The sequence below is a fragment of the Asterias amurensis genome, chromosome 5 (assembly GCF_032118995.1).
Source record: "Asterias amurensis chromosome 5, ASM3211899v1".
Taxonomy (NCBI): domain Eukaryota; kingdom Metazoa; phylum Echinodermata; class Asteroidea; order Forcipulatida; family Asteriidae; genus Asterias; species Asterias amurensis.
The window spans coordinates 3967771-3993372 of NC_092652.1; the positions used below are offsets into that span (position 1 = coordinate 3967771).

A 25602-nucleotide genomic window follows, 5' to 3' on the forward strand; every position below is an offset into this window, starting at 1 on the left:
GATTGAAGCCCTTATTGTCTTTTCCAAAGAGTGTTGTGACATTATTTTTACACAAAGTTTTTTTCTTTTTTGCTGTGACATAAATTGGCTTGAGCTTACCTGTCAAGTTATCAACAATTTCTACTTGGTTTGCCTCATTATACTTCAGAAACGATGGAAACAATAAAATGACACATAAATTGGAACTTGTGGAAGCACTTATTGTCATTTTCCAGAGAGTGTTTTTAATAATGTATAATTTCCACAAAGTTTTGAATGGTGAGATTATAGTGCAGTCCTAAATATTAAATTTTAAAGTTTGTCCAGCCCGAGTATCTGACGTTCACTCATAGCTTACACAGTAGCAAGGTCCAACTTCAAAAAGCCTGTAAGCAAAAAAAAGTAATACTTAAAGGAACACGTTGACTTGGATCGGTCGAGTTGGTCTTTGAAAAGCGTTTGTAACCGTTTGTTATGAAACACATATAGTTAGAAAGATATTTTAAAAGTAGAATATAATGATCCACACAAGTATGACTCGAAATTGCGTGGTTTTCCTTTTACCTCATCGACTAACACGGTCGATCATTTATGGGAGTCAAATTTTTGACTCCCATAAATGGTCGACCGTGTTAGTTCACAAAGTAAAAGGAAAACCATGCGAATTCGAGGAAAAATTGTGTGGATCATTATGTTCTACTTTTAAAATATCTTTCTAATCATATGCATTTTATAACAAAAGGTTACAAAAGCTTTTCAAAGACCAACTCGACCGATCCAAGGCAACGTGTTCCTTTAAGAAACAGGTTACCACTGGGTTACCATCCAAAATAACAGTAAGTTTCCATTGTTGTGACTGGTGTCCCACTCATTTTTTGCAGTATTTTCTGCTCAACAGCTTTATGAAATTGGGCCGATTGCCTTTATTGTTCTTTTTTATTTCATAAATTAATTTTGCCTATATTAAGTTGGCCTTTGATGATGCACCATAGATCATCTACAATGCAAACTTTCATTGGCACTTATTTGCATACTCAAAATTGTTTTATATTTCATTAATTTTAAAATAATGGGATGGATCCCAATTAATATCACCCACGTCAATTAAATTAAAGGGTAAAAAGTATTTGTTACTTCTTGCCAGAAATATGTGACCCGCCCAAAGTTCCCCGTTTTGTCCCTTTTTGGGAGGGGAGGTCGTACGCCTCATGATGTTCAAACCATTAATGCAGACGATTTCAAAGTAGCTTAAAACAAGCTATTATTATTTTTAGGATTCCGTCAGTTTTGAGACGCACTCTCATAAATTAATAAAATTAATACTGAAACCAGTAGGTAGCCCTCGACTGGGATGGTGATTTTAGCTCCGTTTGTTGACATTGACAACGATAGACTCACAAGAGGGCGCTGCTCTCAATTTGTTGAGCAGACTCTCTTTTATATTCCGCACTTGTTGAATCAATCTGAGACGAAAACAAACAGTACAGACGCATGCAGTCACGGCTGTCCGCGGTAACTTTATCAGAGTTGTTTCTACTCCACCTTGCTGTAGTACTTTCCACACTACAGCTTGCTTTTAAAACTTGTTGGGTTTGAGCTGCATGGAACTAGGAGTGTTGTCATCAATATAAGGTAAGCATCTCATCAGAAAAAAGTCAAAGAATAAGGACTAGGCCTACTACGCATTATGACTAGGTCGTGTTGTTGATCATTATTGCTGTGTGGCTGTCTCTCTGCATGTGTTTCTGTTACTAGTGTTGTGCAGTGCTGGTACGATTTTATTACTCTCTTGTGATTTGTGAATTTGAGCTTGAGGCTGTTAGTGTTACTGGTACCATGGAGGCAGAATTAGACTACCTCCATGCTGGTACTTAGGTGTGGTAGACATGGGTGAAGGGGGTACGGTGTAGAAGTTTGCCGAAGTTAGAACAGGTACATAATGACTTAAAACATTTGGTTAAATCCAGGCTTCATTTAAAGCCATTGGACACTGTCGGAACAGAAAAAAAATTAAAAGTTCACAGATTTACAAATGACTTACACGATTTACAGAAGGTAATGGTGAAATGAAAGACTTCTCTAGAAATATTATTCCATGAAATGCTTTACTTTTTGAGAAAACATTAAAACAATACCACTGTTCTCGATATCGAGAACTACGGATTTATTTTAATTAAACACATGTCATGACACACCAAAACGTGCGGAAACAACCTGGTGGGTTTTCCCCTTATTTTCTCCCGACTCCGATGACCGATTGAGGCTAAATTTTCACAGGTTTGTTACTTTATACAAGTTGTGATACACGAAGTGTGGGCCTTGAACAATACTTTTTACAGAAAGTGTCCAATGGCTTTAAAAAAGTGTATTTAAAAATATTGTTTTAAATTTTGTTTAATATTTTGTAATTAAAATTATATTATTAATGACCGAGGAGTGAGACCTGAGAGTGTTAGCTTTAGTTTAGTTGATCAGGGGTCGATTTCACAAAGAGTTAGGACTAGTCTTATCTCGAGTTAGGACCAGTTATTCGTCCTAACTTAGGACTATCCATGCAATTTGTATATCTCCTAGGACTAGTCCTAAGTTAGGACTGGTCCTAACTCTTTGTGAAATCGACCCCATGGTTTATACAGCGTTTAGCAACATAAATAAACTATTAACATTTTGTGGCTGCTTTTATTTTATTAGTGTAAACTATTTCTAAACTACAGTAGACATTTCGTATTACTTATAGCCTTCAAGAGGAAGATTTAGAAGTATCCTTTCAGTTTCATCACGCTGTTAGTTTTAAATAAATAGCTAGAGATGAAATGCTATCTGCGTACATCATCTGTTAGTGTACCAGTACACTGCTATAATCGTAGTTGCGATTTACATAACCCTCCTCCCGACAGCCGGAAGGAGGAGGGTTTCCTCCCGACAGCCGGAGGGAGGAGGGTTATGTTATCGCAACTGGTATTAACCTTAGCTCTTGGTTCACCATCGTAGAGATCTAACTAAAGAGCTGCCAAAATTTATGTGTTTAAGGGTACCGCTTTTAAAGGAACACGTTGCCTTGGATCGGTCGAGTTGGTCTTTGAAAAACGTTTGTAACCGTTTTTTTTTATAAAATGCATGTGGGTAGAAAGATGTTGTAAAAGTAGAATACAATGATCCACACAAACATGCCTCGAAATTGCGTGGTTTTCCTTTTACCTCGTCGACTAACACGTCGGCCATTTATGGGGGTCAAAATTTTGACTCCCATAAATGGCCGACGGTGATAGTTCGCACAGTAGAAGGAAAACCACGCAATTTCGAGGCAAACTTGTGTGGATCATTGTATGCTACTTTTAAAACATCTTTTCAACCATATGCATTATATAAAAAACGGTTAAAAACGCTTTTGTTTTGACCAACTCGTCCGATCCAAGGCAACGTGTTCCTTTAAAAGCGCTTGACTCAAATTCTGGTGTATCTGATTAGCAATGTGTGGGTTCGAGTCTTTGTCGTGGCACTTGTGTCCTTTGAGCAAGATACCATAACTGCTTCAATGTCCTTCAGATGGGTTAGTTGCAATAACGTAACCCTCTTCCCTACCGGCTGTTGGGAAGAGGGTAACGTTATCGCAACTGGTCCCATAATACGTAGGATCGGTGGTGCATGCTAAGAACCCAGCACCAGTATCGTGGAAGAAGTTAACCCCAGTGTTTCTGGTTCACACACGTGACGCATTGCATTGTGAAGAATCCTTGTTTCATAGTATCATATCATTGCCAGAAATTTACAATCCAGCAATGTATGTGAAATAGGTCCCCTATACACGTTAGGCTGCAAAGAGTACACAACTGCTACAATCGAACCCACAGTTAGAATCGAATCATTTTAATATTCTAAGATGAGGGTTTACATGTTCATGTTTAAAGACAGTACTTGCCATTTTGTACACCTTGTTTTAATTTTGGAATCGAATTGGGTTTGGTATGCAAATAGAAACTTAAACCACTTGTGTGAGAGAAGTATGTATTCAAAATTTAAGAATTAAAACAAAAAAATATAATGATATGCAAATATTTTTCTCATCCCAAATGTTAACCTTCGTAATAATATAATATAAACATAAAAAATTATAAAAATATTTTTCTCATTCCAAATGTTATCCTTCACGATTGGCCTCTCTAATACAAACTTGATCTGTGTCTGTCTAATTATTTCCTTCTTCCCGTACCCGTACCTTGTTCCTCATTTTCTTGAGACTCCTAAATAAACAGAAGAATCCTATTTACATTACACTGTACAAGCAGAATGGGATTATCATTGATTTCTTGAGGGTTAAAGCAATGCTATGTTTTATTTCTTCCTCATAGAATCCTCAATGGTTTTATTTATCTTCTTAAGTTCTTATATTTACACATGTACATCACTTCCTTGTTATTGCGAGTTTTGTCTTTCTTCGTATGAGGAAACGGGAATGATCTATTCTTCCTTCTTGAGACTGATTTCCAATGTTTTGCCCTTGGGGGAAAATCAGATAAGTTGTGGTTATTTAGCCTGAACTGTATAAGGCAGTGGACACTATTGGTAATTACTCAACATAATTATTAGCATAAAACCTTACTTGGTAACGAGTAATGGGGAGAGGTTGATAGTGTCAAACATTGTGAAAAATGGCTCCCTCTGAAGTAACGTAGTTTTCGAGAAAGAAGTAATTTTCCACGAACTTGATTTTGGGACCTCAGATTTAGATATTGAGGTCTCAAAATCATGCATCTGAAAGCATACAACTCAGTGTGACGAAAGGGTGCTTTTTCTTTCATTATTATTTCGCAACTTTGATGACCAATTGAGCTCAAATTTTCACAGGTTGGTTATTATATGAATATGTTGAGATACAGCAAGTGAGAAGACTGGTCTTTGACAATTACCAATAGTATCCACTGTCTTTAAAGCCTACACCATGTGTACTTGTAGGTTAGCCCTTGTACTTGTTATAATATTCCTACTTTTTTTCCTGAGGTCCATTTATCATGCCAGAGGAAAGGATCAAGAATACAAAGTGTTACACAACTTTGGTGTACACTATAATGCAAATGATCCTATCAAGTAATACATGTTCTCAGTAAAGTTAGGGCAGTGAAATGAAGTAAAAATTGTTTTGCAATTTGTCACTTACAAGGCCATTCAAAAAGTCAATGTTTTAAAAAAAGGGCAAGGACGGCTTTTTAAAATAGTGCTGGGTATGATTGTGTATGTTACACTGTGTAAAGACTTACTGTCCCAACATACATTCAGCCTCTTGGTTTGCAAAGCACTTTGCTCAAATTCTGAGATGATTTATGACCGGAAAAAAACTGAAATAATCTCTCTAGAAAATACATAGATTAATAGGGCTGACACAAAGCTATTAACTTGTTTGCAAACAGATTTGATCTGAGATCCACTGACACTGTTGCTATGACCTGGAAGTTATGTAGCCCTTTTCAGCAGATTTAGGACGAGATAATAAACAGGGAGAGTTTGTTTGTGATCGCAACATGCAATCATTAACATGATTTTGTTACTATAGTGCCTGAACACATCAGATTGAAGGATGAGATACATTTACATACAACAAATTTAAAATTTTAGTGTTTTTTTCACAGTTGACCTTACTGTTTACATAAAATATGTAGCAGATTGAAAAAGTATGAACTATCCTCACTAATATTTTAACCATATTTAAAAATTAAAGGCCCTTAAAAGCCACCGGAACCTATTGGAAGGCCTAATTTATTCAAAATAATTGTTAGCAAAGAAACTTACTTGGTAACGAGCAATGGAGAGCTGCTGAAGTAACATAGTTTTGAGAAAGAGGTAATTTCTCATAATAAAAAAAAAATCAAAGAACTCGGGCCTGGAGCCTTTTTTATGCGTCTGAAGAAAGCACACAAATTTGTCCAACGAAGGTGATTTTTCTTTCATTATTCTCCTTCAACTTCGATGACCAATTGAGTCAAAATTTCTACAGATTTGTTATTTTATGCATGTTGGGACCACACAAGAGAATACTGGTCTTTGACAATTGTGACCATCCATAACTTCGTCAAGAAAAGTCTGATTTAAATGTGGATGGTATCATTTTGAAGCTGATTACACACTCTCTCCAAAAATACGTTTAAGCCCATGACAGTAAAAGTGTCAACTTTACAGCCCATTTGTGGTGGATGGTCACACTAGGGGCCAATTTCATAGAGCTGCTTAAGCAAAAAATTTGCTTAAGCACGAAAATAGCTCGCTTATTTTACACATGTTACTGGCCAAAATTTCATGCCATATACATTGCTTATGAGTAGTATTTAGCTGTTGTTTACTTAGCATAACAATTGAGTGGAGTCTTGGCCGGTAATCTGATTTTACTAAGCAATGAATTTTTTGCTTAAGCAAAATGTTGTGCTTAAGCAGCTCTATGAAATTGGGCCTAGGTGTCCAGTGCCTTGATTTTCCAATAGTCCATTTCGTTGCCCTGGTCTTGGCCTTGGTGCCCTTTGCAAAATAAAAACGACTTTCGCCCTTTCATAAATGGATTGCGTAGAGCTGAATACTCAACTTGCATGTATGGCATCTAGGCCCCCTAAATCATAAAACGCTCTATTTTGAACATCAGGCTTGTCAAAAGCATCCAACCATGAAACACCAACAACCAAAAGCAGTCAACTGTAAATCTATTAAATTGTTGTGATTGTGTAAACCAACTCTATTAAAATAGAGTTGTTTACACAATCACCACAGATGTTTTCACATCTTTTGGGTTGCAACTTTTCAGCTTATCAGTCGATTTCCTCAATTTTTTTTTTCACAAACTGTTTCAAGGGTGTAAGATTTATTCAATTCATTGATTTTCTGGACTGTTGTGGTCGAGCAGCACTGGACTCAAGTTCTGGTCTTTCTGATCAGCGGGTTGTTGGTTCGAGTCCTGGTCATGACACTTGTGTCTTTGAAAGCAAGACACATTATGTGGAATGGTATTATTCAGTTTACTGAGTCAAGGCAGCAACAGTTATTTGGTTTATAATGTGAAAATATTTTTTAATAGATGTTAAATTTGCATCAGGGATAAAGAATATTAGTTTTTTTTTGTACCCACCCAAGTAATATGCCTGGGAATTTTTTTCCCAGAACTCTGGTAAGTACTGAGTATACAGTGCTAACACACATCGGTGTAATGGGAAAAAAAAACCAAATAAAAATCATTTTTGTTCAACTCATGGAAAGTGGCTGAAATCCCTTAGTAAATAAAATGCAACATTTAATCTAGCATTGAGAAACATACTTGACAGAACTGGAATTTCGTCTTTGAGAGGGCAAGGCCATTTTAATTTTGCAAAGGGCACTTCCATTGGAAAATCTTTAAGCCTATTGGAAAATTTTGTAGGGGCACCAAGGCCATTGCCAGGGGCAATGGAGGATATGGCCTTCTTTGGCCTCCATTGTGTAGTTCCAGGGCCCAATTTCATAGAGCTGCTAAGCACGAAAATTTGCTATGCATGAAATTTCTTCCTTGATAAAAACAGGATTATCAACCAAATTTCCATTTGTGGCATATTGCTTGCTACTGGTATTCAGCTGTTGTTTGCTTATCCTGAAATTCACGTGGAAATTTGGTTGGTAATCCCGTTTTTATCAAGGCAAAAATTTCATGCTAAGCAAATTTTTGTGCTTAGCGTCTCTATGAAATTGGGCCCAGGTCTGACTTGATACATGTAGTATGAGTTGGAGAGTAGTGACTATAGTTACTCAAGTAAGTAATCTGCAAAAATCTGACTATTTATGTTGTGAACACAAGGTGGCGCTGTTCAGGTAAGCTAGAGCTTCACACCAAATAAACTCCCATAGCAACCAAGATGTTAAACGGTAAATATTCAAAAGTATTAAGAAATGAATTAAGATACGCTTAGACACTTGAAAACCAAATTTTATTAAGGGACAACTAAACTTCAGATTTTGATTTTTTGGCAGGTCAGCCATTCGGAATTTTTGCTAATTAAATTACCTTTTTATAATAATGTATATCGTTTTTAAAATAAAAAGGAGTTTTGAACAGTTTCCTATAAGTGTAGATTTGAAAAGTAAGACTGTTATTGAAAACTAATGATTTTTTCATAGGTTGAGCAGTTTATTTGATTTTTTCCAAGGACTCATAAGCAAATGTTTCTTGTGTCCACTTGTGCATATTGTAGCATGCGATATTCATGCGGTGTAGTATTTGTATTATTATTTTTAAAAATCTGATTCTGCAATTTGTAAAAAGCCAAAAGGTATTACATTTCCACGGTCAGTATTTGATTTCACTTTTGCACGTAATGTCTAAGATTACCCCCAAGAAATTAAAATATCCTATCAGTGGGAAGACAACAAAATATTCAGACAAAAGCACCACTTCGATCCCCCTAAAATGCAGTCGCTCTGTGTAAACACGACTTGCAAAATGTCGTCATTGAACAAGCTTTTCAACGGAAAGAAAGAAAGGCAGTCACAAGGGAGGGGAAATTTGAGAGGCGTAGCTATCCCAGCCGGTGAGTTTCTGATATCAAGTTTCCCCTTGTCCGTTCTCGATACATTTTCTCAAGTGCAACTCTTTCTTTAAATGTGTAGCTGATTTTTTAATTTCAAACGCTTCGCACCTTGGACAAGTATGATTTCAAAAGATTTTTGTTTTGCATTCAATTTTTTTCCCAGCTGATTCAGATTGAGGTTGGAAATTGGAAAGTTTTTTGTTTTTTTGGAAAGTTGCAAAATTTAAAACTGTTCCCACTTTATCGTTGAACACACCAACAATTTAGTATGATACATTTATAAACAAACTAAATAATTAAAAACAATGCGAATACAATTTCTAAGAAAAAAATTGCAATGAAATAATTTTGTCAAGTCTATTTAAGAAGAATTCAAACCATGAACTTTACATATTGGTACTTGTACATTTTGTTTAACATTGCAAAAGTGAAGTGATCAGCTTTGTTCTTTAAAGTGTCTAAAGTAAACTTATTATTTTGTGTTATTCAACTATTTATGCATCAACTTTTTACAAGGTACAGTGCCTGTCAAATTTTGGGCGGTGCAAAATACTGCCAGTTTTTGTGTGAAAATTATGTAAAACTTTAAATTCTTTAGCACTACACTACATGTTCATGCATTGATTCAGTATTCAATTCCATTTAAGCTCATAACAAATTTATGTCCAGTTCACAAAAAAGAAAAAACAATGAGGCCAAATCTTAAAGCTAAATTTGCTTTGAAGCTGCGCTATATATATATGCACAATATTATACACGTCATAAAAATGCATTGAAATAACCTACAGAGATAAACAATCGAACAAATACTAAAAAAAATCAATCCAAGTAAAAAACTCTGAGCCTGTAGCACACACGTGGGATTTGTTTCTGTACGTAGGTGAAAAAGTGGCGATAACAGGCATCTCGTTCTGATTATGGGTCCACGGTAGTAACCCAAGGGTTAAGATTTGAGTCAGCATTGTCAAGATGAATCCACTGTGTCTCTACATGACCCTAAGAGCAACAGCTTCCAAGCCAATTACATTGAGCGTCCCATCGACGAAACACAATATCCCTCGTGTTGAGATCCCATCGCAATCGGTCATTTTGCATCGGGGGGGGGGGGGGGGGTAGAATGCCCATGAAGCACGCTCACTGTCGTCTGCCAGTCGCTGGATGTGCGACGCATGTAGGTCATATTTTGAGGAGGGATCCAAAACTGACTGTCATTCTGAAAATTGTTTTTTGAGGCTATAGTTGTACCAGCGGGACTTACTGGACAAGACGGACTCATTCAGAAGGAAAAATTCTTGTAAATAAATTTGTTTTTATTTTAGGATTTTTGCATTTGTGATATTGGTCCGAGTGTCATCCTAGTGACATTATAAACATATCAGGCCTGGAATTTCATCCTTGTAAAGCAAGGCCATTTTCATTTTGCAAAGGGGACATTGCAAGGGCACCATTGGAAAATCTTAAAGGGAAACTATTGAAGGGGCACCAAGGCCAAGACCAGGGGCGGGCAACGGAGGCCATGGCCCCGTGTAAATCCCAGCCTGCATGTATGCTATTTAATTTAAAGCCATTGGACCCTTTCGGTACAGAAAAAAAAAAAAAAAAAGTCACAGATTTACAAATAATTTACAGGGTTTACAGAAGGTAATGGTGAAAGACTTCTCTTGAAATATTAGTCCATGAAATGCTTTACTTTTTGAGAAAACGGTAAAACAATATAAATTCTCGTTAACGAGAATTACGGATTTGTTATAAACACATGTCATGACACGGCGAAACGCGCAAAAACAGGAGTGGGTTTTCCCGTTATTTTCTCCCGACTCCGATGTCCGATTGAGCCTAAATTTCCACAGGATTGTTATTTTATATATAAGTTGTGATACACGAAGTGTGGGACTTGGACAATACTGTTTACCGAAAGTGTATAATGGCTTTAATGTGCAAAAGTTTGGAAAGAAAAATGCACAGATTTTTTAATTTTATTTTCCAGCATAAAATTATATATATCGTTATAGTGAAAGTGATAGTGATTTTCCATTTTGCAAATCGGTTGAAGATAATCGTAATTTTTTGTTGTTACCGGACGCTGTATTGGGTTTTTGAAAATAAAAATAAGAATGAATTATAAGAATGTTGAACCTCAAGATAAATGCTGTGAAAGATATGTGACTTCACTGGCCTGTATGCTTCGTTTTTGAAAGGGCAAGGGCACCAAGGTGGTTTCTTCTTGGTAAAGGGCACCCTACGAGAAAATTGTAAATTTCTACTGGAGAATTTCTAGGGCATCAAGGCATAGACCAGGGGGCATGAGCCAATCGCCTTCGTTGCCTCTGTGAAGTACAGGCCTGACTTCGCATTACCCCATCAGAAAACAGTACATTTCAGCTGATACTTAAAGGCAGTGGACACTATTGGTAATTACTCAAAATAATTATTAGCATAAAACCTTGGTAACGAGTAATGGGGAGAGGTTGATAGTATAAAACATTGTGAGAAACGGCTCCCTCTGAAGTAAAGTAGTTTTTGAGAAAGAGGTACTTTTCCATGAATTTGATTTTGAGACCTCAAGATTAGAATTTGAGGTCTCGAAATCAAGCGTTTGAAAGCACACAACTTCGTGTGAAAAGGGTGTTTTTTCCTTTCATTATTATCTCGCAACTTCGACGACCAATTGAGCTCAAATTATAGTGTCCAGTGTCTTTAAACCTGGATATGTCGGGAAATTCAAGACCGTCAGGTTCTTGTTCCAGATTTCTCCTCAAGTATTTATGACTTTCCATTTCACATAGTTGAAGTATTTTCCTTGAGAATCGTAAGTACCCAGTGATCCGTGACTTTGATGGTGTTGAAGTCCATTAGGTATGAATTTGCATGAACTACTATACACGATCCTGATAGTTTTTATGGGGCAGAAAAGCTGTTTAGAAAGATGTCTAGTTTTCAGGAAGGAATCTCTCTACAGTTGCAGACTCTTCAGAAAGGGTAACTGACCTAGTAACTGACTCACTTTTGGATTTGCCTCAAACAGGAAACTGAGATTTTCTTGAAGGCACTGCAGACGATTTCATGAAATGCTAGGATTAATCCTATCTGGAGTTAGGACGAGTAACCCTAGGGTTCATTGTATCCTAACGTATATGGATATGGAACTAAACTTGTCCTAAGATTAATCCTTAGTTAGGAAGAGTTTGGTGAAAATCATCGGCTTGACATCTTTGGTAATTGTCAAAGACCAGTAAAGAATATTCTCACTTGGTGTATTCCAACATATGCATGCATAAAATCACAAATCTGTGAAAATTTGGACTAAATTGGTCATTGAAGTTGCAAGAGAATAATGAAAAGAAAAAACCCACTGTGTTGCACAAATTTGTGTGTTTTCAGATGCCTTAAATGGCTTCAGGCCTGAAGTCTTTTCAATGTTTGAGTAAGAAATTACCTCTTTCTCAAAAACTGTTACTTCAGAGGGAGCCGTTTCTCATTTTTTTTTATACTACCAACAGCTCCCCATTACTCAATACCGAGTAAGTTTATTCTTATTATTTTGAGTAGCCACCAATAGTGTCTAGCCGTCGATTTCACAAAACTCTTCCTAACTTAAGATTAATCTTATGATTTAGGACGAGTCCCAACCCTGCACTGTAGCATGCAGACCTTAAGATTAATCCTAAGTTAGGACGAGTTACTCGTCCTAACTCGAGATAAGACGAGTCCTAACTCTTTGTGAAATCGACGGCTGAGCCTTTAATAATTATGCTGTAGAGCACAGAGATGGACTAAGACTGACAACTGAAATAAAGATCAGAAATGTTATTGAGGTACATTTTAGCAAAACAAATTCCAGAAAAAAAATATCAATGGGTAATTTAACGCTTTAAAAAAGGAGAAGATGGATGAAAAAACAAGTGGAAAAGGGAGGGGGAATGAGAAGAAATTCCTGTTTTTTGGTTTTAATAAAAATTATTGATGATCTTTAAGCTTAAAGGGAAGGTACACGTTTGGTAATTACTCAAAACAAATATTAACTTAAAAACTGACTCGGTAACGAGCATTGGAGAGCTGTTGATAGTATAAAACATTGTGGGAAACGACTCCCTCTGAAGTAACGTAGTTTTTGAGGAAGAGGTTATAAGTCTTTTATTCCTATCTGAAAGCACACAAATTCATCCAACAAGGAAGTTTTTTCTTTCATAATTTTCTCGCAACTTCGATGACCAATTGAGCCCAAATTTTCACAGGCTTGTTATTTTTTGGTTATGATGGGATACACCAAGTGAGAACACTGGTCTTTAACAATTACAAAACTTGACAGTGGCGTTAAGGAATGAAAACAGTAGATAGTGGTACAAACCTTGAACATTAAATAATGAAATGTTCTTCCAAGCTTGTTGTTGGTCATTTTACTACAGTCAAGTTCACCCAATGCTTAGACTTGTCGTTAGATAGCTTTCCGACTCTATTCCAAATATTCCCGCGGTATTCCCGCGGTATTCTCGCGAGACTGATGGCCTTATGAGTAGAAGCATGGAGGTAGAATGGTAGAAGTCAGCAAATAGCAGTTTGTGCGAGAGCAGTGATCTCGCGAGAGCACCGCCACAACTCACCTATCTCACCATGGCAGACCATTAACCACTTGTCCACAAGTCTATCCAATGCTCTGTAGGCTTTTAAATATACAAAATAAATAGATTTATAAAAATAAGCCTCCTTTATTGACAAAGGCAAATATGAATCTCTAGAAATGAAGCAATTAATAATGGTCCGTCTATACCCTGGAGTCTAAAAATTCTTGGTTGGAAAAGTACACAATCTTAGAGTTTGATGATAGTCTTATCGGATAAATAAATATGTGTAGAGTAAACAATATTATTTATACACCGTATTTGCCCTTTGTGACAATACAACTACTGCACTCTCAGTAGATAGGGAAACGTGGACAGATTTTCTAGCTCTAATGGTTGAATTTAAGAAAATGGTTAATACAGTGTATGTATACAGAGGTTGTTTAATATTTTGTTTAAAGCCATTATACACTTTTGGAACAGAAAAAAAAAGTTCACAGATTTACAAATAACTTAAAGGGTTTATAGAATGTAATGGTGAAAGACTTCTCTTGAAATATTATTCCATGAAATACTTTACTTTTTGAGAAAACATTAAAACAATTATCAATTCTCGTCGTCGAGAATTTCGGATTTATTTTGAACACGTGTCATTACTGGTCCTAACTTAGGACCAGTCCTATCTCTTAGCATTGCTTAGGACTAGTCCTAAGTTAGGACTACCTTTGTGAAATCCACCCCAGGACACCTTTGGTAATTGTCAAAGACCAGTATTCTCACTTGGTGTATCCAAACATAGGCATAACAAAACAAACCTGTGAGTATTTGGACTCAATTGTTCATGAAAGTTACAAGATAATAGTGAAAGAAAAGATTCCTTTGTTGCACAGAACTATGTGTGCTTTTAAATGCCTTACGTCAGGCCTGAAGTCTTTCAATATTGGAGTGAGAATTTACCTCTTTCTTGAAAACAATGTAAAACACTTCATTGGACATTTTAACTTGGTTTACGTGATGAAAAGAAAAAAACGGCAAGTAAGCACCATGTGGACATTCTTGTAAGAAAGACATGGCACAAAGGTCCATAAAATGTAATCCAGAAAAGTCTCAACGCATTTTTGCGATTAGATCAACTTCCCAAACAATTAATGAGTCTCTACGTATGAGCGATAACATCAACTTTGCATGGCCTGTCGGTCAACAAACAAATGGATCATTTTACATTATGGATCATTCCATGAGAAAAATTGAACTAGTATGAAATTTGTTTTGCATTTTTTTGTTTTGTTGCTATACTATCTAAATAGTTGTTACACAAATTCTGAAAAGTGGGAAAAACCACAATTACATCCAAGATAATTAATTGTTGTCAAAACATTTATGTATCTTTTTCAGACATCCCAAATTGTTAGCACCAGTATAATAATCTGAAAGAGTATCATGCAACATTGATGTCAGTACATTCTATTTTGATGCATATGTTCATTGTTCGAAATGAAATTTATTTCTAAATGAGATACAATTCGTGGAACCTGGTCATGGTTGGTGCACCTTCCCTTATTTATTTTTTGAAAATAGAGTCATTTCTATGAAAAGTAACTTGTAATAGTGTGTTGATACATTGCGCGTTCCATCGCTACAAATTTAATTTCCTTTACTGTAGATATTATTTACACAACCTGCATGTACCACTATGCACACATTTATCTTTTTCTTTTTACAAAACAAACAATTGATTATTAGATTGACTTATGCCATTTGAGGACACATTTGGCTCGTTTTAGATATTTGGCCGTCTGTTCTGCTAGATGACTAATAAATGGCAGTCAAACAATATCACATGATCCAATGTTCGGCACAATCTTTTGCACAGGTCAATCCTTTGCATTCTTGAAACTGAAAAGAAATTAAGCTGAAATGAATTTGAAATTGAACACAGTTACAAGCTTTTTTTTACCTGAGTAATATTTACACCAAACTATAAAGGCATAATTAAAAAAAAATTTTTTTTTAATGGATTTGTTGTATATTTCCCAGGTCTGATCTAATTTGGTATCCTTTTACCCTAGCAAGAAAATATTTCCCCCAAATTGTTTAGGCCTAAAATTTGTCAAAAGGAGATTTCACAAAAATTGATTGTTGTTTATTTATATCCCAGGTTCTGATCTTAATTTGGTATCCTTTTATCCGAGTAAGGAAATATCTACTCCAAATTATTTAAGCCTGATATTTTCCACATGTTGTGAAAAAAAAAAGTTCTTAAAAAATTGATTATTGTATATTCTCCAGGTCTTGGTTTGGTATCCTTTTACTTGAGTAAGAAAGTACTTACCCCTTATTGTTAAGGCCAAATATTTTTCACATCTTATTCCAAAAGAGATTTATTAAAAATTAATTGATTGTTGTATATTTTCCAAGTCTGCTCCTTGTATGATGTCCTTTTACTGGAGTAAGAAAATACTTACCCCAAATATTTAAGCTTAATATTTTTCATACATGTATCTTGTCAAAAACAAAGTTCTTAAAGGGAAGGTACACATTTGGTAATTGTCAAAGACCAATCATCTCACTTGGTGTATCCCAACATAAGCCTAAAATAACAAACCTGTGAAAATTTGAGATAAATTGGTCATCGAAGTTGCGAGAAAATGATGAGAGAAAAAACACTGTTGTTAGCTGAGTTTGTGTGCTTTCAGATAAAAGACTTCTGGCTAGAAGTCTTTTATTATTGTGAGAAATTACCTCTTTCTCAAAATCTATGCTACTTCAGAGGGAGCCGTTTCTCACAATGTTTTATACTATCAACAGCTCTCCAATGCCCGCTACCAAGTCAGTTTATAAGTTAGTATTTGTTTTGAGTAATTACCAAACGTGTACCTTCCCTTTAAAAATTGATTGTTGTATATTACCCAGGTCTGATCTTGATTTGATTGTTTGTTTGTTTGGTAAGTAAGATATTTACCCTAAATTATTACTGCCTAATATTTTTCATATTTTGTCAAAAAGAGAGTTCTTAAAAATGTATTGTTATGTACTCTCCAGGTCTGATTTCCTTCCTGGACCTCTTCAATTCATCCATCTGTCCTCATAATCATCTGTGGAGGAGATTACCGTGTAATGAACCTTGTCTAGAATGTACTTGTGACATCCAAGGTCATTACTAGCCTATTCTTAGGATCCCCGGCCGGCAATGGACAACAGCCTGACCAGCTGACTGAGCAAGAAGTAGAGAGGTAAATAGTTCTCGTTGGATGAGTGACCTGAAGTCATATTACGTCAATAGCCAATGTCACTTTGACCTCTCTCCCCTAGGATATATATGACTAGAGAGTCGGCTTGGATGGGCCCGTAGCACTTTTCCCTCTGACTGTCCTAGGTTGTGTGTGTGTGTGTGTATGCGTGTAGAGGTGTTATGCTGGTAGGTCTGTGCTCAGATTGCACACTGTAGCACAGTGGACCGGTGACTGTAGGTTTCTCTGTATGAATTGTGTGGCACAGTGTTTGCTACAAACCATCTACAGAGCCCAACCCACTCTCGTTAGCTTCACATGTCTGGGTTTGCCTGCTCTGTGTATTCGTCGTAACGCACAATCACTCGTGGTGCAGTTTGATTGTATAGTTCCTTGCTGTATGTACATGTAGTAGGTGGATGTGGTTGACTGGTTATCTACTCTCTCTGTTTTGGTGTGAAGTTTTCTTCGCCAGCTGCCTATAGCCAGTTTATTAAAGGGAATAAATAAGTCTGCTGCGTGGGACACTAGCCTATATATACAGGACACAGACGCAGTCACAACAGTGAGTTCGGCTTTGAAGATTCTTGGTTGACAAGAGTGAGGGAGGACTGAGAAATAGAGTGAGAAAAGTGGGGGAGTCAGTAACAGACGTTGACTTCCTGATGGTGTTAAGGTGTGTACAATTTTCACATGGTTGTTATTTAGTTTATGGGATGCATGCGTATTATGCACTTTCTCAACGGTAAGCTGTGTACGGCCTTTCATGTTGACAATATTAATACTAGCATAACACTAGAGATATGCTCAGTCTACTGTACACTGTTATAATGATATGGATATTATGGCTTTGGATTTGTATCTTTACTGGTAGTGTGTTTGTGCACTTAATTATTGAGTGTCGGACCATGTAGGCTTATGCTAAGTGCAGGTGTACTTGTTTAAAAAAAAATGCAGGTTGGAATTTTTTTAAATGTTAATTTGATAATTTTGGTCAGCGTCTTTCACAGGTTTTTATTCGTGTTTTATAAATTTTGATTTCCTCAATGCAAATTGATTTTAAATAAAGATAGGGGCAGTACCGTCTATCCTCTCTCAGCCAATCCAAAATATATCTGTTAAAGGCAGTGGACACTATTGGTTATTACTCAAAATAGCTATTAGCATAAAACCTTGCTTGGTAATGAGTAATGGGGAGCTGTTGATAGTATAAAACATTGTGAGAAACAGCTCCCTCTGAAGTGACGTAGTTTTCGAGAAAGAAGTAATTTTCCACAAATTTGATTTTGAGACCTCAGATTTAGATATTGAGGCCTCGAAATCAGGTATCTGAAAGCACACAACTTCTTGTGACAAGGGTGTTTTTTCTTTCATTATTATCTCGCAACTTCGATGACCGCTTGAGCTCAAATTTTGACAGGTTTGTTATTTTATGCATATGTTGAGATACAGCAAGTGAGAAGACTGGTCTTTGCAATTGCCAATAGTGTCCAGTGTCTTTAAGCCTGGTTCATACTTCCTGCGAATGCAAAACAAAATTTTACGTTGCAGAGCGATTGTTTTGCAGGAGTTCAGCACAACTCAACTGTTGCGACTTATTCGTTGTCAAAATTTGTATCGCATTCGGCAATAAATCAAAATGTAAAAATGAAATGTTTTGAAAATTAAATTTGCGTTTATCATTTTATTTTATTTCATTTAGCTGGAGTGTATGAAGCTCACCTTGTTCAACCAGTCAAGAACAACAAGCGAGTCACCACATTCAAAACAGTAGTCACCGCTGAGACCCCAATTTGACCTTATCGCTGTCAGCTGATTCTGTTTGTCTGCGTTTTGGATGCTTCAAGTTTATTTTTAAGTTACTGCACTCCATTTCACTACAGTTGAAGCTCTACCAGCAATCAGCGCCATGCAGTGGGATAAATTAAGTCCTGGACAGTTCGAGCAGTTACTGGATTACGTCACATGTAAGTACCAACTTTTTCTGCTTTTTGTAAATGTCCTATTTTGCGTTGGTAAGAAAGCAACATGAAATCGTCTGCCTCAGAACTGTTATGAGGTCATTTATGGCAGTTTCATAAACGTAATGATGAAAAGGTTCTTTGAAGACAAATCTTGACATATAAACCTCATTTACCAGGAGCTCCAAAATATGCAAATTTTATTGAAATCCATACAAATACGCCTTATTTTTGACTGCGCGAGGGCGCTATAAATAGTATTTTTATCACTTCTGGGGGTATACGTGATTCGCCCTGCACAGATTTATAGGCGATCTGTCACCTTTGTTGCTCCGTAGTTTCAGTTTGCTTGAGAGGTTGATTATTATAATCAAAAGTCTTATTGTCCGTGATGGATTAGATGTCTGTGGTGGTAATGTGTTCCAATCTTTAATAACTGTTTATGGTATGAATGAATATACCCCCGGAAGTGATTGAGAGCTCCCTCACGCGGTAAAAAATATGGCCCAATTGCATTAATGACCATATAGTTATGAGCAGACAAGATATACCATGGGTTCTAGTGAGAGCGCAATGATATATTCATTGACTTATATAGATCACTGTAAGTTTCCAGTGGTTACATTTCTCCTTCATCTAGGCTGAAATATCCTCATCTATTTTACAATTATGCTTGTATTGGAGCGAACATATTTTGCCAAAGAATCATCTGCATTTATTAAGAACATGAACCTAAGGTCATGTAAGCTCAGGGGTGGATTTCACAAAGAGTTAAGACTAGTCTCATCTCGAGTTAGGACGGGTTACTCGTCCTAACTTAGGACTAGCCATACATTTTTCATATCTCCTAGGACTAGTCCTAACTTAGGACTAGTCCTAACTCTTTGTGAAATCGACCCCTGGACTCTCTGTTCTTCATAGTTAAAGGTACTTGGCACCTTTGGTAATTGTCAGAGATCAGTATTCTCACTTTGTGTATTCCAACAAAATGCACAGAATAACAAATCTGTGAAAATTTGGACTCAAATGGTCATAGAAGGTGGGAGAAAATAATAAAAAGACAAAATACCCGTGTTGCATAAATTTGTGTGCTTCAGTGCTGTAATTACCTCTTTCTCAAAAACTTCAGAGAGAGCCGTTTCTCACAATGTTTTATTTATGCTATCAACAGCTCTCCATTGCTCGTTACCAAGTAAGTTTTTATGCTTACAATTATTTTGAATTATTACCAATAGTTTCCAGTGCCTTTAAAACAGCAGTTGATACTTTCAGTTCACGATTGCAGTCATCATTTTCAAAGAGTTTAAAAACTTACCCAATTAGAGGCTCAAGAGTTCCAGACAGGTTTCTGATTTTGACAAAACGCTCAGAATACGTAAAACATTACACTAAGGTGCAGATAAGAATCCGTTGTTGTAGCTTTGTTGTTGTTTTTTCTACTAATCCGATAAATGTTGAAAGGGATTGTAATCTTATTAGAGAAGGGTATGTGCATGTCTTACTCTCGAGGGAGACTCCCTTGGTACAAGTCTGGGGCCAATTTCATAGAGCTGCTTAAGCAAATATTTTGCTTAAGCATGAAAATAGCTCGCTTGTTTTACACATGTTACTGGCCAAAATGTCATGCCATATTCATTGCTTATGACTGGTATTTAGCTGTTGCTTACTTAGCATAACAATTAAGGAGAGTCTTGGCCGGTAATCTGATTTTACTAAGCAAGGATTTTTTTGCTTAAGCAAAAGTTTGTGCTTAAGCAGCTCTATGAAATTGGGCCCTGATTACCGGCCAAGACTCCACTCAATTGTTATGCTAAGTAAACAACAGCTAAATACTAGTCATAAGCAATGTATATATGGCATGAAACTTTGGCCAGCAACATGTGTAAAATAAGGGAGCTCTTTTCGTGCTTAAGCAAATTTTTTGCTTAAGCAGCTCTATGAAATTGGCCCCTGTTGGGATCCTTAAATGTCTCTATTGCCAACAAAAGCTGCGTTTTTTCAGAATTAAAATAACATTTTCTTATAGTTAAAGGGTCTATATGTACTTTTTGAAGGACACAAAACACAATGCCCATTGATTTACATCAAATTCACACAGTGTGAAGATAATGATGGTAGAAAGCTTCCCTTAAATATTACTTGCTGAGTTGCTGTAGTTTTGTAGAAATGAGTAAAACAAATCACAAAAATAATCGTCTCAGGAGATGAAAACTATTTTAGCATGTAAAACCTATTTTCGTGACATTGTTTTACTCATTTCTAACAAACTACAACACCTTGGCAAGTTATATTTTAAGGTAAGCTTTACACTGTCATTATCTTCAAATGGTGTAAGTTTAATGTAAATCTGTGGACATTGTGTTTTGTGTTAGAAAAAGTACCCAAATCCTCTTAAGGTTTGCAGTACCACCATGTAATCATTATCTCTAAATGAGTTTGGGTGGTTCTGAAAAGAACCGTTGTTTCAACTCGATGTTTCGATCAGTATGCTCTGATCGTCTTTTGGAGAAGGTGTTTGTTTGAAGATGTTTGTTTCGTGTATCTCTTTAACTTTTACATGTATGTCAACATGGAGCTGTAAACGCAAATAAAGGGAGTCTAGTTACATTGTAAGTAGTCTTTTTAAGAGCTCGATGATGAGACAATCAGCTGGCAAAATAAGGATCTTCCTATTAAGATGATGTGCTCCTTGATATTATTCGTACAAACGAACGACATTTAACATTCTGTATTTTTAGACACTTGATGACTTTGCTACATTTGCTTTCCACTCCTGTAGTTATTGCGGTATAAATTTATCAACACACTTGTTAGACTTCTCGGTCTGTCCATGCATAGAGAAAGGAACATTCATACACAGGCATTGATACTTCACAGAGGCAATGACGACGATTGCCTCTATGCCCCCTGGTCATTGCCTAGGTGCCCTTGAAACGCCCCAGTAGAAATGTACAATTTCCTCATAGGTTGCCCTTTACCATGGAGAAAATGCTTTTAAATGGTGCTCTTGCCCTCTCTAAAACGATCGAAGCATACAGGCCTGATAGTGCATAATAAAACCACATTAGTTAAATGGTCTGTGAAATGTCCAAATTCATTCAAATGTGTACAGTGTTTTAAAATGTGTGTGTGTGGGAAAAAAAACAACAACCGATGTCGAAACCATTCGCTGCACCTGTTTGTTCAGTTGTTTCAACAGACTCACACCCAGTTTGTAACATGGGTGAACTTACACTGTGTTTTCAACACGTCGTGTTTCCGGTTGTCACACGTTTGCTTCATTGGTAAAACCAATCTGTAGGTATCAATTGCATGCATGTGTCAATGGTATGCATTTCACTTGCAGGGGTTCAATTATATTTGACTCGACATTTATTTCCATATTATTGCAAAATTAGCATATGTAATAATACTAATAATAATAATTTATTCATTTATATTGCGCCCATTCCATAAAATGTACACACGCGCATAACAAAATAATTAAAAAAATATTTAAATTTTACAACAGGAAAATAAACAGCAATCCAACCAAATGAAAATACAAGAACCTTACAAAACAATCCGAAGAGTAAAAATTGCAAAACAAGCAAACCCAAGTAAATCAATAAGTAAAGGAACAATATATGCACAATCAGAAAAAGCTTCTTTAAAGTAAAGATGGTATATTGAACAAATAAGTATAAAGAACTGCTAGAATAAGAATTCAAAGGAGAATAAGAATTTAGGGGAGACACAATGGAAAAAAAAAGGCAAATATATTCAAAAGACAAACTCTTGTAGAGGAATGCCTCATATGTATTTTTAAACAAAATACTGGACATCGGAACGGACAAGAACGAAACAGGACAAACAAACGAAGCAAATTCTACTTAAGGAGCTAGGACAGAACACGAGGGTAAACCATAACTAAATGAATAAGGTGAAAGTTGGAGTTAGGACTGCCAGTTTTTACTTACATACATGTAGTACACAACACCCAAATTTGGAGGAACTTAAATTTAAATAATGTACAGGCATACTTAAATTGATTTTCTCTATACTGAGCATTAAATTTGTTATTTACTGACCAGCTTTATGAAATTGTGATTGGATTATTTATGAGAAAATAGAATAAGCTGTTACAAACTGCTTACCAACCAATATATGGTATAAATACAAACAAAAACTAAATGGCCGGATATCTCGACCCTAGCAGAGTCTTTCTCGAAGGCTAAACGACAACGAACATTAACAGGTATTTTGTTATAATCAACTTATTTATTGACACGTTAGAGTTGTGTGAAGATAAGGAAGCTCACTTGTTTGGGAAATTGTTTGGTTGTTTTCATTTTTGTACTTGTGTACTTGGATATTTACATTACTACACGTAAATAGTCAACATTTTTGTGGTCATTCATTTGCACCAATGATCATAATGAGTATTTACCAGGTGACCTTGACTGTAAAAAATAACTAATAAATCCAACGCTTTGGTCTGTGTTGTGTTAATCAATGATGACTACATCCATACCTTGTGTAATTAGTCATAAATTGTAGAGAACAAAATGCTCATTTGGCCATGAACAGCGTTCTGGTAGAGAACACAACATTTCTATTTGTGTCTTTGGTTTTACCTTGGTGTCCGCCATGGCACTGGACACCTTTGGTAATTGTCAAAGACCAGTATTCTCATTCGGTGTATCTCAACATATGCATAAAATAACAAAGCTGTGAAAATTTTGGGCTCAATTGGTCATTGAAGTTGCAAGAGAATAATGAAAGAAAAAACAGATTTCAGATGCCTAATAAAAGGCTTCAGCGTGAAGTATTTTGTAATTGAGTGAGAAATTATCTCTTTTTTTTCGAAAAACTATGTTACTTCAATGGTAGCCGTTTCTCACAATGTTTTTATACTTCCAACATCTCTCTATTGTTACCAAGGAAGTTTTTTCGTCAACATGATTTTGATAGGATTTTTGTTTGCCATAATCAACAAGTCCTTCCTTATTAATTTTGGTTTTTACCCCATACACCGATCTGTGTATAAGCACTGTATACTCAGTACTTTCCCGAGTCCTGTGAAAAAATATCACAGGCATTTTACTCGGGTGGGACTTAAAGTCCTACCTTTAAAACAAGTACTGCTGTGAAATCCATAAAGAATGTTCACAAAATGACACATGGAATTCATGTTGTAATGTAGGCCCTACATACAATGTAATTGGCATTTGACAAATTGAACGGTTGGTGAGGGATTTAGAAACTTGTTATGTTGGAAGGAAGACCTAGAGGTAGTATATGCCGTAACAGATGGTAGAAATAACTCAGTTATATTAGATATCAAGCTTAGGGAGTCCTATATTTTGATATTTTCTAATAAAACAAGCCATCCAATTTTGAAAAAACTCATTAAAATACTTCATGCGTGGTTATTATCTCCAGCGATTTAAGGTACAGTGCTCTGGTAACGGTATTGAGATTTTTCCAATATTAAAGTTTCCAGACTGTGTTGGTACATGTTGTCAAGATTGTCATGAATTTGACTGATTATGTACAAAATAACAAAGAATTCAAAGTTATGATTTGGCTTGCTGTAACCTTACACCATACTCTGACTTCTATTTTTGTATATTTAAAAAAATTTTTTTTAATGCAATTCCCCAGACACACAAGGCCTGAAGGCCATTACAAGGTGTGGGCTACAATAATTTTTTTCCAGAGGTGTTGTCACCTACTCCTAGGGCTGAAACAGGGTTACCCGGGCCCCTTTACAGTCTATAAGGATGTAGGCTTGGGTATCATCAATCCGAAGCCTGGCTGGTAGAGCAGAAAGCACTACCTTCCCAATTTTACGCAGCAAGTGTCACGACCGGGACTCGAACCCACACTCTGCTGATCAAACACCAGAGCTTGAATCCGGTGCTCTTAAGCGCTCGGCCATGACACTTACCGTTTTGTACAACCACAGACAGACAGAAACTCCAGACTCTAAAATGTACTTCTCTGGGGTGTTTGCAAAGAGGAATATAAAATGTATGACCAACTAATAATAAATAAATATCTGCATGAGCTTTGGTAATATAGAAACAACTTCATCATAAGTTGTGTTTTTGGTAAATCCAAATGTTATTGATGATGAAGTCTAACTAAAGAAAGGTTTGCGGTTAACACCATGTGAACATCTCTTTTGAGTAATTTTGGTTCTGAAGACGATCAGAGCATACCGATAGAAACGTTGTGTCGTTAACCTTTATTTTTTTCCAGAACCAACACTACTCAAAAGAAATATTCACATGGTGTTTCGCAAACTTCTCAGGTAAACTTCCACCATGCAAAGTTTCTGATGATGAAGTCATCAATTTCATTCTTGACTCTAACCTTTGGAAAAAATGTTGGCGCATTCATCCATTTCATAAAAGCAATTTGACAACGTTGGAATTGCCAATGTCTTTGAATTAGTAACTGCCTTGGGGTGATTAATGGTTAAGGGTTTGAATCTCGTCTAGACATCCATAGTGTTAAAAAGTCCCACGGGCCACTATCACTTTGAATAAGTTTACACCCTTTTACACAATCAACCCCTTGCTTGTGGTTGGACACGTAGGTACAGTGTATAAAGGCTTAAATTCTACCCAACATATTATATGTGGAATCAGTTTTGTATATATTGACACCCAGGGTTTCTTTGAGTTTGTGTGCGCACAGGTTGAATAAAGTATTAGTTGCTTTAAGTAAACAAATCGATGTACAGGCTGCAGATGTTGTTTTTTTTATACCTGAATTTAACATTGTAGAAACAGTAGAAAAGAAAGCAGATATATCGTCAACTACTAGGTAAAACAAAATCAAATTTTCTTTGGATTCTGGCTTACTTGCTGTGCCCCAAAAAGCGCATTAACTGCGGGGACAGGTCCACATAATAATAATAATAATAATAATTGTGGCTTCTTATATAGCGCACATGTCTGTCACCCAGTGACGCTCCTGGCGCTGTAACATACAATATTTTCTGCCAGATTGTGGGACTACGTTTGAATTATGAGACCTAATTCTGATAACACCATGTAATGCTTTACAAGGTACTGTGCTGTGGCGCAATTTGCTGCCGAGCAGACCAGGGACACCGGGGCGAACCCCTTCTCTTCTCTTGTCTAGCTTAAGGACACAAGTGTCACGGCTGGGGATTCGAACCCACACTCTGCTGATCAGAAACACCAGAGTTTGAATTTATGCTGGACAAATCCTTTGGAATCAGTTGCCCTCACACATTTTGGATAGTAGCACCTAGGACACATTTAAAGACAGATTGAAATTCCATTTAATTCACACACCTTTTCAGTAGCTTTTTTCTTTCTTT

At 36.3% G+C, this 25602-nt stretch overlaps 1 protein-coding gene across 2 annotated transcripts in view; it reads left to right on the forward strand.

Moving 5' to 3' along the window:
* The first annotated feature begins 1448 nt into the window (after nt 1-1448).
* LOC139937799 (diacylglycerol kinase beta-like) overlaps nt 1449-25602 on the forward strand; it is a 143012-nt gene continuing 118858 nt past the window's right edge. The window contains exons 1-3 of one of the 2 annotated variants that reach the window (XM_071933113.1): nt 1449-1611; nt 16115-16305; nt 18005-18269. In XM_071933113.1, the coding sequence (XP_071789214.1) occupies nt 18212-18269 (58 nt within the window). In that variant the 5' untranslated portion in view covers nt 1449-1611; nt 16115-16305; nt 18005-18211. Of the gene's footprint in view, nt 1612-16114; nt 16306-16555; nt 16979-18004; nt 18270-25602 lie in introns of those variants that run through there. The other variant, XM_071933115.1, reaches the window with a different exon arrangement.